The sequence below is a fragment of the Salmo salar genome, chromosome 25, assembly GCF_965601325.2.
Source record: "Salmo salar chromosome 25, fSalSal1, whole genome shotgun sequence".
NCBI lineage: Eukaryota > Metazoa > Chordata > Actinopteri > Salmoniformes > Salmonidae > Salmo > Salmo salar.
Window position 1 is genome coordinate 18953353 of NC_138315.1, and position 22573 is coordinate 18975925.

The following is a 22573-nucleotide window of genomic DNA, read 5'->3' on the forward strand; positions in this document are numbered from 1 at the left end:
AACAATTGTTTACAGACAGATTATTTCAATGATAATTCACTGTATCGCAATTACAGTTTAGTTGACTGTGCCTTTAAACAGCTTGGAAAATTCCAGAAAATGATATCATGGCTTTAGAAGCTTCTGATAGGCTAATTGACATCATTTGAGTCAATTGGAGGTCTACCTGTGAATGTATTTCAAGGCCTACCTTCAAACTCAGTGACTCTTTGCTTTTGATTTTCCCATGATGTCAAGCAATCAGCCAAGACCTCCGACATTTTTTTGGAGACTTCCACAACTCTGGTTCTTCCTTGGGAGCAATTTCCAAATGCCTGAAGGTACCATGTTCATCTGTATAAACAAGAGTACGCAAGTATAAACACCATGGGACCACGCAGCCGTCATACCGCTCAGGAAGGAGACGCGTTCTGTCTCCTAGAGATGAACGTACTTCGGTGCAAAAAGTGCAAATCAATCCCAGAACAACAGCAAAAGGACCTTGTGAAGATGCTGGAGGAAACAGGTACAAAAGTATCTATATCCACTGCAAAACGAGTCCTATATCGACATAACATGAAAGGCCACTCAACAAGTGGCCTTTCAGACGCCTCACAAGTCATCAACTGGCAGCTTCATTAAATAGTACCCGCAAAACACCAGTCTCAACGTCAACAGTGACGAGGTGACTCCGGGATGCTGGCCTTCTAGGCAGAGATCCTCTGTCCAGTGTCTGTGTTCTTTTGCACATCTTAATCTTTTCTTTTATTGGCCAGTCTGAGATATGGCTTTTTCTTTGCATCTCTGCCTAGAAGGCCAGCATCCCGGAGTCACCTCTTCACTGTTGACGTTGAGACTGGTGTTTTGCGGGTACTATTTAATGAAGCTGCCAGTTGACGACTTGTGAGGCGTCTGTTTCTCAAGCTAGACACTAATGTGCATGTTGACTTGGCCCATGTTGACTTGATACAATGCTTCCAACAGTTGTATGAAGTTAGTTGGATGTCCTTTGGGTGCTGGACCATTCTTGATACACACGGGGAAACTGTTGAGTGAGAAAAAACAAGCAGCGTTGCAGTTCTTGACAGAAACCAGTGCGCCTGGCACCTACTACCACACACCATTCACAGGCACTGAAATCTTTTGTTTTGCCTATTCACCCTCTGAATGACACATACACAATCCATGTCTCAATTGTCTCAAGACATAAATGTCACATCAATAAGGAATCATAGCTTTCACCTGGATTCACCTGGTCAGTCTATGTCATGGACATTCTTAATGTTTCGTATAGTCAGTGTATTTTCTTAGTCACGTAAAGTGACACAGGATGGTCATAATGCTTCTTGACAGTATCAAAGTGTATTTTCTACAAGTAATTTAAAATGAGATTTTTTTTTTTTGAAAAAAATGTACTGAGTACAACAAAGGATTTCCGAAACAAACTTTCAAACGAAAGCAAACTTCTTGGCAGGGAAATAAAACATTTAAATCACTGTGGGTTTGACACTTATGTAGGTGTCATAACCAGCTATAAAATAATGCAATATATGTCACAACAGCTGTAAATATATGGGTCATGACAGTATGATACTAAGTGTCAAGTAAAGTGTTAGTGTTCATTTTAAGACCATATTGTTTGGAACAATCACCTTTCCAGAGTGGGCTCTATGCTAATTGAAGGTGTGGTCAATTTTACGATCAGCACCAACACAGTGAATAGGAAAATGGATTCAAAGAGAACTCCCTCTGCTGGCGACTTGGTGAATGTGAAATCCTAAAGGGGGGATGTAATTGGTTAATGACTTATAATGTAAACAATGGGTAATTTCATTAAAAGTACCAGAGCCCACTCTGGAAATATTACATTACAAACAATATGTCTAAAAATAAGCTAAATCAAAAAGGATAGTTTTGAGATACTCATATTTTTATATTGAATAAATTAATGTGAACATTTGTATTTCAGAATCTAGACATACAGTACGCCATATTTGAGGGAACACTATATGGAGTATAATGGCACCAATATGTGTCTGTATCATGTACAGCTCACAGATCATAGGGTCTTAATAGATCTAAAAAGGGCCTAAAATGGCCAATTAAACATCCTTCCTCCCAAAGAAGTTCCTTTGTGAGAACAATCTAGTTGCCACAAGAAAAGGGCAACCAGTGAAAAACAAACATCATTGTAAATACAACCCATGTTTATTTATTTTCCCTTTTGTACTTTAACTATTTGCACATCATTACAACACTGTATATAGACATTTAAAATGACATTTAAAATGTCGTTATTCTTTTGGAACATTTGTAATGTTAATTTGTTATTATTTCACTTTTGTTAATTATCTATTTCACTTGCTTTCCATGCCAATAAAGACCTTAAATTGAAATGTAATTAATTGAGAGAGTGAGACAGCAAAGAGAGTTTCAAGAGTGATTTGTTAAGTTACACTGCCACCCTCTGGTCACCACTGTACTTGTAGAATTCATTTAGTGTTCGTTTAACATCAGGCTAATCAGAAGTAAAACATTTCCGTTTTTACACTCTGCCATAGCTAAAATGGTACAATAATAGCACAACAACTGTAGCATCAATGTATGTTAGTGAAGACTAGATTATAGGCTGGAAATTAGTAAAAAATATTGCCATTACAGAAAATGTTTGTTATTATACAGAACATTCTGGCTCCATCTCCTAGTCAATAGGTAGACTGCAGTTTGAGATCATAAATATGCTATAAATCTTTCCAGATCCAGTCATAATCTTTAAAAATAAGCAAAAAAAACCAAGGGATGCAAAATTAGTGTCAAAAAAGTTTAAGTAGCTGAAATTACAGATCTGCAGGATATGTAATGAATTTCACCTTTAACCATCTATTGGTTTAATTTACATCACTCTTTCTCAGTTCCAAGAGGTTTTCCTCTGAGCTTGTATAGCCGTTGCCCTAGTTTGGATAGCCTGTCACGGTACTCAAGCCTCTGGTAGTTGATCTCTGGCACCCCTCTGAAGCCGAACAGTGCGCCCCACCAGGCAGCAGCGATCACGGCCGTGGAGTCGCTGTCCCCGCCATGGAAGAAGGCATGATTGGCCAGCTCAACCCAGGAGTCGCCTGCCCTCAGGAGGGCATCGTAAGCTATCATGGGAGCATCATGCCCACTGGCACCACCACAACCCTTGAAGCTCACCGCCCTATAGAAACTCTCCCTCTCCTTTACTCCGTAGGACTCTGGGAACTGAGGTTTGCTCTTTCCATCCAGAATGCCTCTCTTTTCTAAATAGGATTTCCACTGAATTCCAAAGTAGGCCCTGGAAAAATGAGATTGGTCAGAAGCAGATGAAACTTACACATCATTGTACTTTGTAAACGCAGGCATAGATGTAGGAATTTAATTTGGCATGTATTGTCGCAGCAAAATAATTCCGCAACAACAGGAATTTATCGTTTAGCCAATAATGTTACGTGATCGGTGATTAGGCTATCAGCTGGTAAAATGAGGATACATAAAAAGTGGAATACTGTTAATATAACTGGGTTGTTATATTATATAACATTGTGTGAAGTGTGACATGCATACAATCAAACAAAGGAGGCTGTTGGGCAGAGATATAGGAGTACAGGCTTACTATAATGGTTGGAATGGAGTGGTATCAAACATATCAAAGACATGGAACCCATGTGATTGACACCGTTCCAGTCCGCCCACCAGCCTCCTCTGCAGCCAACCACAACAAAGGCCTCACCAGTGCTCCATGTTCAGCTCCACACAATTGCCTGAATGCCTGACGTACTCCTTGGCTTTGTCCAGGACCTCCATGAGTCTGTGTCCCCAGGCCTCCACGGGCAGGGTGCCCCTCACTGCGTAGGCCGTGAACAGGGCTGCAGCCAGGGCTCCCAGGTAGCCTGTGGGGTGGTGGTGGGTCAGACGTCCACTCTCCACACTTACTGCTATCAGCAGGTGCTCCTGCTCAGGGTCAGGGAAGCGCAGGCCGATACACATGGCCCTCATGGCTGCCCCACACCCTCCGCCCCTCTTGTTGAAGGGAATCTTAATGTCTTTGTCAGTTCTCTGTCTGTGCCTTGCAACGCTGTTCATGCAGGTGATGCCTACAGCGGAGACAGAGAGAGTATAATTATTGAATAAAGATCAACATGTGGGTTTAAATGTAATCTACGAAATCCCCAAAAGTCATTATTTTTGATGATAGGGCCATAATCACTAACTAGTAATGCTGCATACTCCAATAAATGGTAAAATCTCACCTTTCTGGTAAAAATTGTTATAAATTGCTGTCACTTTTGAGGACATACACTCAACTGCACAGTACAAATATGATAAAAAACATGAAAGTATGAAATATTTATATGATGTCAGTTGAAATCAGAAGTTTACATACACTTAGGTTGGAGTCATTAAAACTCGTTTTTCAACCACTCCACAAATTTCTTGTTAACAAACTATAGTTTTGGCAAGTTGGTTAGGACAGCTGCTTTGTGCATGACACAAGTAATTTTTCCAACAATTATTTACAGACAGATTATTTCACTTATAATTCACTGTATCCCAATTCCAGTGGGTCAGAAGTTCATATACACTACTTTGACTGTGCCTTTAAACAGCTTAGAAAATTCCAGAAAATGTTGTCATGGCTTTAGAAGCTTCTGACAGGCTAATTGACATCATTAGAGTCAATTGGAATTGTAACTGTGGATGTATTTCAAGGACTACCTTCAAACTCAGTGCCTCTTTGCTTGGAAAAAGCAAAAGAAATCAGCCAAGACCCCAGAAAAAAAATTGTAGACCTCCACAAGTCTGGTTCATCCTTGGGAGCAATTTCCAAATGTCTGAAGGTACCACGTTCATCTGTACAAACAATAGTACGCAAGTATAAACACCATGGGACCACGCAGCCGTCATACCGCTCAGGAAGGAGACGCGTTCTGTCTCCTAGAGATGAACATACTTTGGTGCGAAAAGTGCAAATCAAACCCAGAACAGCAGCAAAGGACCTTGTGAAGATGCTGGAGTAAACAGGCACAAAAGTATCTATATCCACAGTAAAACAAGTCCTATATCGACATAACTTGAAAGACCGCTCAGCAAGGAAGAAGCCACAGCTCTAAAACCGCCATAAAAAAGCCAGACTATGGTTTGCAACTGCACATGGGGACAAAGATTGTACTTTTTGGAGAAATGTCCTCTGGTCAGATGAAACAAAAATAGAACCGTTTGGCCATAATGACAATCGTTATGTTTGGAGGAAAAAGGGGGACACTTGCAAGCCGAAGAACATCTTAACCGTGAAGCACGGGGGTGGCAGCATCATGTTGTGAGGGTGCTTGCTGCAGGAGGGACTGGTGCACTTCACAAAATAGATGGCCTCATGAGGAAGGAAAATTATGTGGATATATTGAAGCAACATCTCAAGACATCAGTCAGGAAGTTAAAGCTAGGTCAAAATGGGTCTTCCAAATGGACAATGACCCCAAGCATACCTCCAAAGTTGTGGCAAAATGGCTTAAGGACAACCAAGTCATAGTATTGGAGTGGCCATCACAAAGCCCTGACCTCATTCCTATAGAAAATGTGTGGGCAGAACTGAAAAGGAGTGTGCGAGCAAGGAGGCCTACAAACCTGACTCAGTTACACAGCTCTGTCAGGAGGAATGGGCCAATATTCACACAACTTATTGTGGGAAGCTTGTGGAAGGCTACACGAAACGTTTGACCCAAGTTAAACAATTTAAAGGCAATGCTACCAAATACTAATTGCGTGTATGTAACTTCTGACCCACTGGGAATGTGATAAAAGAAATAAAAGCTGAAATAAATCACTCAACTATTATTCTGACATTTCACATTCTTAAAATAAAGTGGTGATCCTAACCTACTAGGATTAAATGTCAGGAATTGTGAAAAACTGAGTTTAAATGTATTTCGCTAAGGTGTATGTAAACTTCTGACTACAACTGTATTTCCTATTCAACAAAACTGTAAATTATAAAATGACTATATGATTTCAACTTCATTATAACTGTAAAATACATGTGGTTCAGTTGGTAGAGCATGGTGCTTGCAATTAGTTTCCCACAGGGGAGCAGTATGGAAAAAATAACAAAATATGAAAATATCTGCACTCTACTGTAAGTTGCTCTGGATAAGAGTGTCTGCTAAATGACCAAAAATGTAAATGCAAAAATATTTGTATGTGCAGGTTTTCTAAAGGTCTCTCTTGATCAAAACATCTTCCCCCATCTGTGAACGTCTCACAGAGCTCTAGATTGGCTTCCAGAACTCGTTAGGAACGCACCTTTCATCTCATGCTAATATTGTCTGTCTATGACAATAGGAAAGTGATTCTTTTAGATGAATGGCTATAAATTCTCTGAATGTGCTACCATGATGAAACCACACTCTCCTGCTGTGCTATGATGTAACGATGTGCTTTACCTGTCAGCCAGGAGTTGATGGACAGTCGAAAGAGCGAATTAAATGGTAGAAGGGACATCCCAGCTTAAAGTGGTTTCAGATTTCACATCATACGATACACAGGCTCATAAAAAATACTACTGTGTACGTGGGAACCAGGGCTATTGCTCAATGCAAGCCGTTTCGATCTACGGTGGTCACAGATTGATTTTTAGTGTAAATGTCAGTCAGAACCATGCAAGTCCCCTATATAGGGGACTTTATATCTAAGTTAAGTGTACTGTGCAGAAATATTGCCATTTGCAACTCATGTTAACACAACATGACACACCTCATAAAGGAATATAAACTGTTACATACCTGCTGCTCTTCCACCCATGTCTGTCATGCTTACAATGTACTTCTCCACCAGGGCTCCATACAGCACAGGGAGGGACGCCCCTTCCCCCTCCCCTACCTTGACCAGAGCATCAGCTGTAGCCAGGTGCATGACGGTGTCATCGCTAACAGGGAAGTCTATGGCATCCAGCTTCTCTAGACCTCCTCTCTTCTGAACTTCCTCATGTATTAACATGCCATCCTTTTCAAATTCCCAGATACCATGGTTGTAGCCCAGGGCATCTCCTACTCCACTTAGGACCATGCTGGCCTTGTACCTCTGTTCAAGGGGGACCGTGTCTGACATGGCGAGATCTGGTTGGTGTTCAATTACTTCTGTAAGAGATTCCATTGGATCATTGACTAATTGAATGTGACATTGAATGTCAATTAATATAAAATACAGAAAAAAGCTATTGAGACGAGATATGAGGGTGGGTATAATTTGTGGAACGTTTCAACAGGAATCTGTTCCAAAAAACGTAAAGTAAAAGGTTGCCAACCAACAACGCATACAAACCTAGTTAACTAGCTGCCAAATAGGCATTAACTCACCACGTAGCTTATTCTTAATGTTTGTCCATAGGCAACCAGAGTGAGGACAGACATTTTTCGGAATAAACGTGATGAGTATAAAACGCAATGAAATAGACCACTCCCTACCCGGTATCTTATTCTGCCGCTATACAACTTTGTATGCGTTGTTTTTTGGCAACCTTGTTATTTCCGAAGTTTTTGGAATAGATTCCTGTTGGAACGTTCCACAAATTATACCCACCCGAGATATGATGCTGTCAACCATAATGGGAGTCACTGAACCATCAAAGACAAACGTCACAGAATGTAGAGATATGAATGTATTGTGTAGAATTATCGAATGTACACAATACAAGTCGAGCTAGTGCAGTAAATTGATACCTTGTGCTGGTGGTTGATCTTATAGATTTATATAGGCAGAACTTGATGTTCGGTTCCCATCCTCGGAATGTTCAGTTTCGATTGTGCGGAATCCAATCCCTCCCAGCTCCATACAAGTAAACATTTCAACCACGACGAGCCATGACAAACACTTCCTGGGAAATGGACATTCGGATTGTGAATTTGCAATTGCCCCATCTGCTGGAAGTAAGTTGTACACTATCCTCACGTCTATTATCCACTTTATGCCGCATAAAACGTTTATAGGTTATTGTTAATGTTAAAGTTTGACCAAGGATACACACTTTGAATTGTACAACGAAATAGTTAACTGTTGATTAAACTGAGTGTGTCCTCACTGTGAAAAACCTAACTGACAGCGTCCCTCAGGAGTGCCGTTACGGTGAATCAGATAACGATGAAGAAGAGAGACATTCTACTCGTTATTTTTTTCTGCTTCACAGTCATTGAACTAAGCAGACCAAACCCAGCTGCTATCGCATTGGTGTTTATAGGAGAGCCACCCTTAAGCGGACCGAAAAAAATCAATTGTGAACGATCTCAGTAAGACGTATTTATTTATCCTCCATCTTTGGGTGAATTCCCCCAGACCACAGGAAAACCCCAAGATTATGTAAAATCCTGGTTCAACCAATGTCATCAATAAAAAATTGTTTTGGAGCTTATTGATAATGTTACCAAATTAGTTTACAATTTACGCTATATATCTATATAAAGTGTAAACCATTCATATTGTACACTGAGCAGTGGCGACCCATCTTTCAGGTCAGGTGGGGCTTTGAAAATGTATTATAATTGTTTTGGGTGGGGTGGGGGGTTGCCTGTTTTGCATGCTATTTGGCATTAATGAGTCATATATCAGTTTGCAAACAATGTAAAAAAAAAAAAAAAAAAAAAAAAAAATGAAATTTAAACAATTAAAAATTATATATATATATATATCATTGAGTTAATAAAGCCGCACACAAACATGGTCTCTTTATTTGTTTTCTTGAGTAAGGCAGCTCCAAAATGCAGGTGTTTCAGCCTAGCTCAGTGCTTTCTGTGGTGGTGGGGGAAGCCAGCAGAAAATACGGAGTGTTGCGCCGTGATTGGCTCTGTGTTCTGTCACTCATGGGGACACTACGTCAAAGCAAAGGCTATAAGGAGACCTCGAAAATTCTAACCATTTGGGGTGCTGCCATAGAGTTACATTAGAAGTGCCCATCCAAGAATGCTCAAGGTCATTGGCCACAGATAAAATTACTTCAAATCACGTTATATGTACAGTAGCTTTGATTGGACTGATCATGTCAACAGCATACTTTCAAAATCTTAGCTAGCATTCATCATCATGAATGAAGTCGACAATCCTTTTTAATCCTTGTCATATGAAGAGAAATTATAGATAAAACGTATCAGTGCTCATTGGACATAAATTTTACACAAAAAGTTGGAAATCGCAAATTCAACGAGTGGTTTGGAAGTGACAGTGGCTGTGTTTTCCCAAATCTGGGATTAAGGGTCTCTTTTCCAAGTTTAAAATGATAAACATTCAACATTGGCCTTGCTGACAATGAAGCATGATTTGTGCCGCGCTCAAAACAACTGTTAACTCGGGAACTGCGAAAACTTGACCCCAGTGAGTTCAAGACAACTGGGAAGTCGGGAATAAACAGCTCCGGCTGGGAAAATAAATTTTGAACGGTCATCCAACTCGGAATTGTAAATTTGACCTCCAGTTGTTTTGAAAGCACCATAAATCCAGAGAATGCCAGACTTTGATGACAAAATTTGGCCACAAAGGACTGCCGTGCCACCATCCTGTTCAAGTGAGCACAGCACAACAAGGTAAGTCCAAAAATGTATTGTATGCTGCTGCATAAATTATGTAATATACCAGGGAGATAAGTATACTGTAGCTAAGAAAGTAATACTAGTTGTGTAGTAAGATGTTAGTAGCCCATGTGCCTCACCCTAAAAATGTGGTATATTTACCCCTATTAATTTCACCTACTGTTCTGACTCGGCGGTGCTTATGTAGCCTACAGTATAACCTGAGAAATGTAATCATTGAATATTGCAAGAGCTTTCATTGACTGCTTATATGCCCCCTTTATTTAACCAGGTAGGCTAGTTGAGAACAAGTTCTCATTTACAACTGTGACCTGGCCAAGATACAGCAAAGCAGTGCAACACAAACAACAACACAGTTACAAATGGAATAAACAAACATAAAGTCCATAATACAATAGAAAAAGTCTATATACAGTGTGTGCAAATGAGGTAGGATAAGGGAGGTAAGGCAATAAATAGGCCAGAGTGGCGAAATAATTACAATATAGCAATTAAACACTGGAGTGATAGATGTGCAGAAGATGAGTGTGCAAGTTGATGTATACAGAGAAAAGACTCGGCCCGAGAATTGAACACTGTGGCACCCCCATAGAGACTGCCAGAGGTCCGGACAACAGGCCCACCGATTTGACACACTGAACTCTGAGAAGTAGTTGGTGAACCAGGCGAGGCAGTCATTTGAGAAACCAAGTTTCTGCGGGTGGTACAGAGCTGTTGGCCGGGGTAGGGTTAGCCAGGTGGAAAGCATGGCCAGCCGTGGAAAAATGCTTCTTGAATTTATAGATTATCGTAGATTGGTGATATTGTTTCCTAGCCTCAGTGCAGTGGGCAGCTGGGATGAGGTGCTCTTATTCTCTGTGGACTTTTCAGTGTCCCAAAAAGTTTTGGAATTAGTGCTACAGGATGCAAATTTCTGTTTGAAAAAGCTAGCCTTAGTTTTCCTAACTGGCTGTGTATATTGGGTCCTGACTTCCCTGAAAAGTTGCACATCGCGGGGGCTATTCGATGCTAATGCAGTATGCCACAGGAAGTTTTTGTGCTTGTCAAGGGCAGTCAGGTCTAGAGAAACCAAGGGCTATATCGGTTCTTAGTTTAACATTTTTTGAATGGGGCATGCTTATTTAAGATGGTGAGGAAAGCACTTTTAAAGAGCAACCAGGCATCCTCTACTGATGGGATGAGGTCAATATCCTTCCAGGATACCCGGGCCAGGTCGATTAGAAAGGCCTGCTCACTGAAGTGTTTTAGGGAGCGTTTGACAGTGATGAGGGGTGGTCGTTTGACTGCGGACCCATTATGGACGCAGGCAATGAGGCAGTGATTGCTGAGATCCTGGTTGAAGACAGCAGAGGTATATTTAGAGGGCAAGTTGGTCAGGATGATATCTATGAGGGTGCCCATTGTTATGGATTTAGGGTTGTACCTGGTAGGTTCCTTGATAATTTGTGTGAGATTGAGGGCATCTAGCTTAGATTGTAGGATGGCTGGGGTGTTAAGCATATCCCAGGTCACCTAACAGTACGAACTCTGAAGATAGATGGGGGGCAATCAATTCACATATGGTGTCCAGGGCACAGCTGGGGGCTGAGGGGGGTATATAACAAGTGGCAACGGTGAGAGACTTATTTCTGGAAAGGTGGATTTTTAAAAGTAGAAGCTCGAAATTTTGGGGTACAGACCTGGATAGTATGTCAGAACATCTCTGCAGTAGATTGCAACTCCGCCCCCCTTGGCAGTTCTATCTTTTCGGAAACTGTTGTAGTTGGGGATGTAAATTTCAGAATTTTTGGTGGAATTCCTAAGCCAGATACGGCTAGGACATCAGGGTTGGCGGAGTGTGCTAAAGCAGTGAATAAAACGAACTTAGGGAGGAGGCTTCTGATGTTAACATGCATGAAAGCAAGGCTTTTACGGTTACAGAAGTCAACAAATGAGAGCACCTGGGGAATAGGTGTAGAACTGGGGGCTACAGGGCCTGCGTTAATCTCTACATCACCAGAGGAGGAGTAGGATAAGGGTATGGCTAAAAGCTATAAAAACTGGTCATCTAGTGTGTTGGGAACAGAGAATAAAAGGAGCAGATTTCTGGGTGTGGTAGAATAGATTCAGAGCATAATGTACAGACAAGGGTATGATAGCATGTGAGTACAGTGGAGGTAAACCTAGGCATTGAGTGATGATGAGAGCGATTGTGTCTCTGGAGGCACCATTTAAGCCAGGTGAGGTCTCCGCATGTGTTTGGGGGTGGGACAAAAGAGCTATCTAAGGCATGTTGGACGGGGCTGTGGGCTCTACAGTGAAAAAAACTATAATAACTAACATAAACAGCAGTAGACAAGGCATTAGGGAGAGGTATGTGTAGCCGAGTGATCATAGGGTCCAAAGAGCAGCAATAGGTGAGTCAGGGAGCCGTTCGGTAGTCGCTACTACGCTAGGCGAGCTGGAGATAAGGCGATTCAGAAAGCTATCGGGCCGGGGCTAGTAGATGGTTCTTTGGCGATGTCGCAACGGAAAAGCCTGTTGAAACCACCTCGGACGATTATGTCGGCAGACCAGTGGTGATGGATTGGCGGGTCTCCGAGTCGGCAATAAAGGGTCCAGGCCAATTGGCAAAAGAGGTATTGTAGCCCAAGAATTGGCTGAAGGACCTCTTCGGCTAGCTCGGGGCTAGCTCAAGGCTAACTGGTGCTTGCTTCGGGACAGAGGCGTTAGCTAGCAGTAGCCACTCGATTGCAGCTAGTTATGGTCCAGAGCTTGCGGCAGGAATCCGGTGATGTGGTAGAGAAAAAGCTGTCCGATATGCTGTGGGTTGATATCGCGCTGTGCAGACTGGCAGGTATTGACCGAGCGGAAGCTGGCTGGTGTCCGAGTTAATGGTGAAGACCGCTAGCAGTGGCTAACTGACTACTAGCTAGTAAGCTGGCTAGCTTCTGATGGGGGTTCCGGTTCTAAAGTATAAAAATAGCAGATCCCTACCACATTGGGTGAGGCGGTTTGCAGGAAAGTATACTCAATCCGTAGATGGAAAGTTAGAATAAAATATATACGAACATTTTTTGGAAAATGACTATTTACACGGGACAAGACAAACACACCTCTGACTGCTACGCCATCTTGGAGAGATTGAGGGAAGCGGACACAAACACATAATTGGGCAATACTAAAACACTGCGCCACGGATATGTCAGTAATCAGTTGCTTACCGATGTCCTCGCCGACGTCCTCTATGCGTCTTGTTATGGTCAAGTCCCTTAATTTGCTTTAAAATAGCTTCCTTGTTTGTGAAATCAGCATACAATATTTCGGCTGAGGCCTAAAAACATTCTTTGACAATCTCTGCGTCTGTGAAGGCATTATTTGTATTTATTTGTTTTGTTTTTAATATTTAAAACATACAATATACTTGCAGTGAAGACGCTCAACAACTACATCACATTAGTCATCTAACATTCTCCCATCCAGAGCGACACACAGAAGCAACCAGGGTCAATGCCCTGCCCGAACCAGTGATCCATCAGCCACCGGCCCAAGCTCAGAACTGCCAGGCCACCAGCCCTCCAAGATCCCCCCACAGTTCCCCAAGAGATATCCTTTAACCATCTGAGACCCCTCAAATGGATCAACAACCAAGTAAATGAACAAAAGACAAAAAAGAGAAAGACAAAAGAAAACAGAATACAACAATGCAACAAACAAAAGACATAAAGGGCAACAAAAATCATAACAGCAAGGCCAACTGAATATGTTTGAGTGCATGTATGGCACTATTTAAGTGTGTGTATGTGCACATGTGTGCATTTGAATGAGAGTGTGTGTATATGCATGTGTACAAACACCTGCACAGCATCAGCCTCAGGCAAACTGGCATTAGCTGTAACAACGCTGCCCCTGAGTGTCATTCAAACATACTTTTTGTCATGTTTATTTTGACTTTTTTTGGTGACTTTTCTTTGACCGTCATTCTTTCCCCCGCCCAGCAACTCTTCTCCCACTTGTCTCCAATTCCACATCCCAACCCTCAGCTTCCCTCAGCCCATCCCACCTATCTCTGCTGGCCGCCCATTATCAGCAACCATCACTCCTGTGTTCTAATGGCACGTTGTGTTAGCTAATCCAAGTTTATAATTTTAAAAGGCTAATTCATCATTAGAAAACCCTTTTGTAATTATGTTAGCACAGCTGAAAACTGTTGTACTGATTAAAGAAGCAATAAAACTGGCCTTCTTTAGACTAGTTGAGCATCTGGAGCATCAGCATTTGTGGGTTCAATTACAGACTCAAAATGGCCAGACACAAAGCACTTTCTTCTGAAACTTGTCAGTCTATTCTTGTTCTGAGAAATGAAGGCTATTTCATGAGAGAAATTGCCAAGAAACTGAAGAGCTGTCCTTTGAGTTGCCCTATTTTGTTGTTTCTGAGGTTGCTGTGTGGCGGATATGTTTTGTCAAAGTGGGCATGGTTTTGATTTTGGTGTGACTGGAAATGTCGCTCAAAATTTGCTCATTTAAAACAATTGACTGCCTTCTGGCAAATAAGACCAAGTGAGCTAGTCCCATCATGGAGTACAAAAAAATTAATGTCTGTCCATTTCTCTTGGAACTTTCTGTCTTCTTCTTGAACCGACCGTATCCTTCTCTTAGCCACCGGAGGCATGTTAGCTACGTTAACTAGCTCATTTCCCTGCCGCTATCTTCCTGATTTTCCTGGTTCTCTGGTTGGTCATTCATAGCTCTTCCCCCTCATTTTCATTTTTTTTTACCCCTTTTTTCCCCAATTTCGTGGTATCCAATTGGTAGTTACAGTCTTGTCTCATCGCTGCAACTCCCATACGGACTCGGGAGAGGCTATGTTCGAGAGCCGTGCGTCCTCCGAAACATCAAGCCACACTGCTTCTTGACACAATGCCCACTTAACCCGGAAACCAGCCGCACCAATGTGTCAGAGGAAACACCATACACCTGGCGACCGTGTCAGCGTCCACTGCACCCGGCCCGCCACAGGAGTCGCTAGTGCACGATGGGACAAGGACATCCCTGCCAGCCAAACCATCCCCTAACCCGGACGATGCTGGGTCAATTGTGCTCCGCCCCATGAGTCTCCCGGTCGTGGCCGGCTGTGACAGAGCCTGGACTCAAACCCAGAATCTCTAGTGGCACAGCTAGCACCGCGATTCAGTGCCTTAGACTACTGCGACACTCGGGAGGCCCTATACTGCCATCTATCTGCGTCCAGGGAACAGTAGATATATTCAATGAAGTGATTCAGGCCTGCATTAAACACATTGAATTTAAATTGTATCATTGTTATGAATTATGAATGGAAAATAAGAAAATCACAGCGAGCCTGCGGGCTACGCAGTGCAATGAGTACCACTGCCCTAGTTGCTTAATAGTGAAGGCTTCAGAGGGGTCTTTAAAGAGGTCCAGCAGCAGGGGCCTTGATTCATCAGGGCATTTAATGTCAATCTTGAGATGTATTCCAACAGGTTATTCAGAAAAAATATAATTGTTACTGTGAGGGGCAAAGTCTTCTGTTGTGCAAAAAGTCAATGAAACAGCTTCTTTCAAATTCTGTGATTGTAATGTGCTTGGTGTAAAGTGGTTTGTATGTATGTGGGTCGTTACCTGGGTTTCTCACAGGGTTGCTGAGCTGGAGGAGGTTTCTGGAGCTCCTGCATCGTCTCGAAGTTCACCCAACGCTAGGGGGGAGGGAAAGAATGAGGAATGTGGAGGTTTCGTATATTGATACCGTGAAATTATAAAAAGACAACTATTAATTGACTGCATTGGTATCATCTCCTACAGGGTTTGTTTTACTCACTCTGAGGTCTGATGCAATTCTACCTGATATTCCTGCCTTCAGTTTTTTACTTTCCTAGGCCTCTTCTCACTTGTGATTGCACAAGGTCCTCAGTTGTTGGTGGAGGACTAGGGAATAGGAGTCCAAGTCTTCTAGGGTCTTCGTGTTCTTCTCCTTGGCATCCCACCACCAGATTCCAACCACTTCCTCAAAATCTTGTATTGGGGATCTGGAATGTGTCCATATGTCTTACTAGTCTTTAGTGAGTAGACACTCCAATATTTAGCATTTTTTATACAGTCTTCTATATCTATAAACCAACATAATTTGACAGTATACATTGTGTTATAAAATATTTAAAAAATTTACTTTCAAGGACAATTAGTAAGGTCACAGATCTTGCAATCTGAGCACAACAGAACAAATAAGGTTGTGCATCACCTCCCTCAATGGTTTAGAGCAGTGGTTCCCAAACTTTTTATAGTCCCATAACCCTTCAAACATTCAACCTTTAGCTTCATACAGCACCAGGGTCAGCGCAATCTCAAATGTTGGTTTTTGCCATCATTGTAAGCCTGCCACATACACACTATACGATACATTTATTAAACATAAGAATGAGTGTGAGTTTGTCACAACCCAGCTCGTTGGAAGTGACAAAGAGCTCTTATAGGACCAGGGCACAAATAATAACATAATAATCATCAATAATTCTGGTTTTTATTTAACCATCTTACATATAAAACCTAATTTGTTCATCAAAAATTGTGAATAACTCACCACAGGTTAATGAGAAGGGTGTGCTTGAAAGGATGCACATAACTCTGCAATGTTGGGTTGTATTGGAGAGAGTCTCAGTCTTAAATCATTTTCCACACACAGTCTGTAGCTGTATTTAGTTTTCATGCTAGTGAGGGCCGAGAATCCACTCTCACATAGGTACGTGGTTGCAAAGGGAAACAGTGTATTAACAGCGCGATTTGCCAAGGCAGGATACTCTGAGTGCAGGCCAATCCAGAAATCTGGCAGTGGCTTCTGATTAAATTACATTTTCACAGAATCGCTTGTTGAAATTTCAATGAGGCTCTCTTGTTCAGATATCGGTAAGTGGACTGGAGGCAGGGCACAAAAGGGAAAACGAATCCAGTTGTTTGTGTCATCCGTTTCGGGAAAGTACCTGCGTAATTGCACACCCAACTCACTCAGGTGCTTCGCTATGTCACGTTTGACATTGTCCGTAAGCTTGAGTTCATTTGCACACAAAAAAATCATACAATGATGGAAAGACCTGTGTGTTGCCCTTGTTAAGGCAGACAGAGAAGAGCTCCAATTTCTTAATCATAGCCTCAATTTTGTCCCGCACATTGAATATAGTTGCGGAGTGTCCATGTAATCCTAGATTCAGATCATTCAGGGAAGAAAAAACTTCACCCAGATAGGCCAGTCGTGTGAGAAACGTCATCATGCAAGCGTCATCATGCAAGCGGTCAGACAAGTGAAAATGATGGTCAGTAAAGAAAACTTTAAGCTCGTCTTTCAATTAAAAAAATGTAAATAAAAAAAACATGTCAATACTTTGCCCCTTGATAACCAGCGCACTTCTGTATGTTGTAAAAGCGTTACAAGGTCGCTGCCCATATCATTGCATGGTGCAGAAAATACACAAGAGTTCAGGGGCCTTTCTTTAACAAAGTTAACCATTTTCACTGTAGTATCCAAAACATCTTTCAAGCTGTCAGTCATTCCCTTGGCAGCAAGAGCCTCTCGGTGGATTCTGCAGTGTACCCAAGTAGCGTCTTGGAGAAACTGCTTGTACGCCCGTTACCACTCCACTATGTCTCCCTGTCATGGCTGTTGCGCCATTAGTACAGATACCAACACATCTTGACCACCAAAGTCCATGTGAAGTCACAAAGCTGTCCAGTACTTAAACAATATTCTCTCCTGTTGTCCTGTTTTCCAGTGGTTTGCAGAAGAGGATGTCTTCCTTAATTGACCCCCATAAACATAACGGACATATACAAGGAGCTGTGCCAGGCCCGCAACGTCTGTTGACTCATCAGCTGTAACTCATAGAATTCACTGGCTTGTATGGGAAGCAGTAATTGTTTCAAAACATCTTCTGCCATGTCACTGATACGTTGTGAAACAGTGTTGTTTGATGAAGACATTGTCTGTATAGGTTCTTGGCCTTTTCCACCAGCATTGTCCCAGCCATATTAGCGGCAGCAGGAAGAATTAAGTCCTACACAATAGTATGGGGCTTGACTGTCCTAGCCGTTCGGTAGCTCATCATATAAGATGCTTCTAGCCCCTTCTTATTAATGGTATCTGTTGCTTTTATACATGTCTTACTACTCGAAAGTCGTCTTAATTCTCGCTCAAAAAACTCCTGTGGCTTATTTTTCAAATTGCCATGTTTTGTTTCTAAATGTCTGCTCAAGAGTGAAGGTTTCATCGAGTTGTGAGATAGTACTTTTGCACATATAACACACTGTGGCTGAGGAAAGGCACTACTCCCAATATAAGTGAACCCCAAATCAATGTAGTTCTCATCATATTTGCGCCTCTTTGATGATCCACCGTCCCTGTCTGATGTTCGGTGCTTTCCCGGTTATAGGGGCAGTAGCTCTTCAGCTGCAATAGATTCACAACTGTCAGTGTCCATGCTAGCTGGGATAACAACAAATGTAGAATTACTGATGCTAGCATTGGATGTGCTCGTGGAAGCAGAACAACTTGTGTCGTTGACAGGTGCAGGTGTAGTACTGCTGGTAGTAGCAGTACTACTATTGGAGCTGGTATGTGTCTCTGTGGACGCGGGCCTTACTCTTTTTAACCATTTATCAATTTTCGAGCAAACGGAATGAGCAGCAGCTACGTTTGGCTACATATGGACCGTTAGTGGAATTCCCACGAGAGAGTAACGATTAATGTGATTGGATGTTAATTATTTGACTAGGCTACCTGTATTTGACATTGTGTTGTTATTTCACTGAACACTAGATGGTTTAATTTTATTTTTGGCAGTGAAACGAGGCTACTCAGGTGAGAAATAAACCTCACCCAAATGTATAGTCCCGTTGGAAAATATAAATGTAGTGTTTGAAAGTGTGAAAAAAAATGTGTATCACATTGTAAATACACTTAGAAATTCCTTTTTATATGAAATGACAAAAATGTTCTTGCATCCCACATCCTTGCCTACTTCTCAATCGTATGGTAGAAGAAGGTCCAGGGTCACTCTCCTCAGACCCTCTTCTCCAATAGGTTTTGAAAAGGAGGCAAGGAGAGAAGATGTAAGCGATTCAGGAAATATTAATTTAAAAGACACTGTGTTTGGCCAATGTGTGAGTGCGAACATGTGGGTGGGGCAGACTTGAAAAGTTCTGTTGTTCAAAACTTCCTCCTCTAACCTATCAACTTCAAATAGAGTGGGGACTTACAACTTGGTTCCATCTGCATTCTGCCAGGCTGGTCTGTCCTTGTGGAAGTTGTAATCTAGTGCTGCCAGCAGTGTTCTGGCCTCAGACTGGTGGTGAAAAGGAAAAATGCTGGCTGGCGTACATCAGAAAATGGTTGTGGTAGGACTCAAGATCAGCTGTTGATCTGTAAAAAAAGAAAATAAAAAAGAACAAGGACATGTCATAATGAATCCGTCATGAAATCAACTAAATTGTAGTCCTCCTTTTGCTGTGAATGTCAAACATCACCCTGATGGAGGGTTTACCAATCCTCCCCTCTGTGATGCGTCTGTTTCTCAAACAAGACAATAATGTACATGTTGACTTGGCCCATGTTGACTTGATACAATGCTTCCCACAGTTGTATGAAGTTAGCTGGATGTCCTTTGGGTGCTGGACCATTCTTGATACACAGGGGAAACTGTTGATCGTGAAAAAACAAGCAGCGTTGCAGTTCTTGACAGAAACCAGTATGCCTGTGTAACAGTTGTTAAAGTACTGTGTGAATTTCACCAGGTTCATATATTAAAATGTCATGTTGATTTGTTATTATGCACACCTGCATCCTGGGAGTAGGGGAGTGTGTACTTACGTTTTGCCCTGCGTGCTCGTGCTCAAATCATTTTGGTGCACTATGAGAGGTAGGCACTCTTTTTCTGACGTCTTCAGAAATGTTTGATTCTTTTAAGCACAAAGTCATACACACAGTGTTTTGTTCATGAATAATGTTGTATATTTAGAGGTTACTTATAAGTGGATGGTATTGTTAAGATGTAATTGTACTTTTTAGGATGATATCAACATTTTGAATTCAACATGTGGTTAATAGCTAGCTAAGGTATTAGCAGGCTATTGTATGTGTGAACGATGGCTAGCTCCTCGAATGATCCCAGTCCCTTGTATTGTACATCTGTTGTAGAAAGAGCCGACGATTCGCAGAACATATGTGCTCTGCAAATGTTTTATTTTCTTTTGGATGCAGGTATGTGGTTTTATCTATGTAAAATATATGTTATGTGTTGATGCATAATAAGGAGAGGCTGTACTAATTTTGTTTTCGAAAATCATTTTGATGCACTATGAGAGAAAGAGGCGACTGTCACGACTTCCGCCGAAGTCGGTTCCTCTCCTTGTTCGGGCGGCGTTCGGCGTCACCGGTCTTCTAGCATCGCAGATCCACTTTTCATTTTCCATTTGTTTTGTCTTGTTTTCCCACACACCTGGTTTACATTGCCCTGATTACTTGTCATGTATTTAACCCTCTGTTCCCCCCATGTCTGTGTGTGTAATTGTTGGCACTCTTCCGGCTGGTTTGCGCCAGGTTATATTTTACACCCGTGCCTTTTGACAGCCTGTACTTTGTACTTTGTTATTTTGTACTTAGTGCTACCTCACTTGTTCTGAGGGCATTTGTTTTTGTGACGCGGTTGCGTTCTATTCATATATTGCCTCAGTAAAGTGCCTTGTCCACTCATCTCTGCTCTCCTGCGCCTGACTTCCAATGCACCAGCTACACCCACACCTTGACAGCGACGATTCGCAGAACATATGTGCTCTACAAATGTTTTATTTTCTTTTGGATGCAGATGAAGGATGCAGAGAGTGAATTCTGCTTAATTAAAACTACCTGATCTCCAAAGTCCATGTCTATAGTCTCAATCAACCACACACAACGCAGAGTTACAGTGGTGCAGTACAGCACCGGTTACACCTGGCACCTACTACCATACCCCATTCACAGGCACATACATCTTTTGTTTTGCCCATTCACCCTCTGAATGACACATACACAATCAATGTCTCAATTGTGTCAAGACTTAAAAAATCCTTCTTTAACCTGTCAGAAGTGGATTTAACAAGTCACATCAATAAGGAATCACAGCTTTCACCTGGAATAACTGGAATAATTATGACGTACATGGACATTCTTAATGTTTTGTATACTCAGTGTATTTTCTTAGTCCAAGTAAAGTGACACAGGATGGTCATAATGCTTCTTGACAGTGTCAAAGTGTATTTTCTACAAATTATTTAAAACATGATGGAAAAAAAATATGACTAAAAATGTAATTACTACAACAAAAGATTTAAGAAACAAACTTTCAATTGAAAGGAAACTTCTTGGCAGGGAAAAAACACATTTGAATAAAGGTGGGTGTGACACTCTTAAAAGTAGGTGTCATAACCAGCTAGAAAATACAAGAATTTATGTCACAACAGCTGTAAAGATATGGTAAATATATTGGTCATGACAGTGTTATGACCATATTATGCAGGTTATGACATGTCAGCTCTTATGATATATATATGATATATTTTCATAAGAAACAATGTGTTGGAAATCCCAAATTGTTTGCATAGTCAACTTACACACAGCTCTGACAAACACACAGTTGAAGTCGGAAGTTTACATACACCTTAGCCAAATACATTTAAACTCAATTTTTCACAATTCCTGACATTTAATCCAAGTAAAAATTCCCTGTCTTATGTCAGTTAGGATCACCACTTTATTTTAAGAATGTAAAATGTCAGAATAATAGTAGAGAGAATGATTTATTTCAGCTTTTATGTCTTTCATCACATTCCCAGTGGGTCAGAAGTTTACATACACTCAATTAGTATTTGGTAGCATTGCCTTTAAATTGTTTAACTTGGGTCAAACGTGTCGGGTAGCCTTCCACAAGCTTCCCACAATAAGTTGGGTGAATTTTGGCCCATTCCTCCTGATGAGCTGGTGTACCTGAGTCAGGTTTATAGGCCTCCTTGCGCACACACACTTTTTCAGTTCTGCCGACACATTTTCTATAGGATTGAGGTCAGAGCTTTGTGATGGCCACTCCAATCCCTTGACTTTGTTGTCCTTAAGCCATTTTGCCACAACTTTGGAAGTATGCTTGGGGTCATTGCCCATTTGGAAGACTCATTTGCAAACAAGCTTTAACTTCCTGACTGACATTTCTCCAAAAAGTACGATCTTTGTCCCCATGTGCAGTTGCAAACCGTAGTCTGTTTTTTTATGGAGGTTTTGGAGCAGTGGCTTCTTCCTTGCTGAGTGGCCTTTCAGGTTATGTCGATATAGGACGCGTTTTACTGTGGATATAGATACTTTTGTACCTGTATCCTCCAGCATCTTCACAAGGTCCTTTGCTGTTGTTCTGGGATTGATTTGCACTTTTCGCACTAATGTATGTTAATTTCTAGGAGACAGAAAGTGTCTCCTTCCTGAGCAGTATGACGGCTGCGTGGTCCCATGGTGTTTATACTTGTGTACTATTGTTTGTACAGATGAACGTGGTACCTTCAAGTGTTTGGAAATTGCTCCCAAGGATGAACCAGACTTGTTGAGGTCTACAATTTTTTTCTGAGGTTTTGGCTGATTTCTTTTGATAGCCTATCAGAAGCTTCTAAAGCCATGAAATCAATTTCTGGGATTTTCCAAGCTGTTTAAAGGCAGTCAACTTAGTGTATATGAACTTCTGACTCACTGGAATAAGTGAAATAATCTGTCTGTAAACATTCGCTGGAAAAATGACTTGTGTCATGCACAAAGTAGATGGCCTAACCGACTTGCCAAAACTATAGTTTGTTAACAAGAAATGTGTGGAGTGGTTGAAAAACAAGTTTTAATGACTCCAACCTAAGTGTATGTAAACTTCTGAATTTAACTGTACCCCACCAGACATGCCATCTGGGGTCTTTTCACAGTCCCCAAATCCAAAACAAATTCAAGAAAGCATCAAG

At 41.6% G+C, this 22573-nt stretch overlaps 1 protein-coding gene across 3 annotated transcripts; it reads right to left on the bottom strand.

Moving 5' to 3' along the window:
• Window positions 1–2168: 2168 nt before the first annotated feature.
• LOC145864035 (ADP-ribosylhydrolase ARH1-like) lies at window positions 2169–7882 on the bottom strand. Of its 3 annotated transcripts, none has more exons than XM_082968953.1 (4): window positions 7710–7882; window positions 6774–7127; window positions 3776–4091; window positions 2169–3292 (listed from the first exon to the last, which is right to left on the bottom strand). In XM_082968953.1, the coding sequence occupies exons 2-4, from the start codon at window positions 7096–7098 to the stop codon at window positions 2878–2880; spliced, it is 1056 nt and encodes a 351-aa protein (XP_082825079.1). In that variant the 5' UTR covers window positions 7099–7127; window positions 7710–7882; the 3' UTR covers window positions 2169–2877. The 3 variants fall into 3 exon arrangements, with proteins under 3 accessions (XP_082825079.1, XP_082825077.1, XP_082825078.1); XM_082968951.1 differs by having other exon boundaries at window positions 3728–4091; XM_082968952.1 differs by having other exon boundaries at window positions 3728–4091; window positions 6774–7124; window positions 7710–7870.
• Between the last annotated feature and the right edge of the window lie 14691 nt (window positions 7883–22573).

Coding starts and splice junctions, on each gene's coding strand:
- LOC145864035 (XM_082968951.1), bottom strand. CDS start 7,098: ATGTCAGACACGGTCCCCCTTGAACAGAGGTACAAGGCCAGCATGGTC. Junction 4,092..6,773: donor CATGGGTGGAAGAGCAGCAG/GTATGTAACAGT, acceptor TCTCCGCTGTAG/GCATCACCTGCATGAACAGC. Junction 3,293..3,727: donor GAGCTGAACATGGAGCACTG/GTGAGGCCTTTG, acceptor TCATTTTTCCAG/GGCCTACTTTGGAATTCAGT.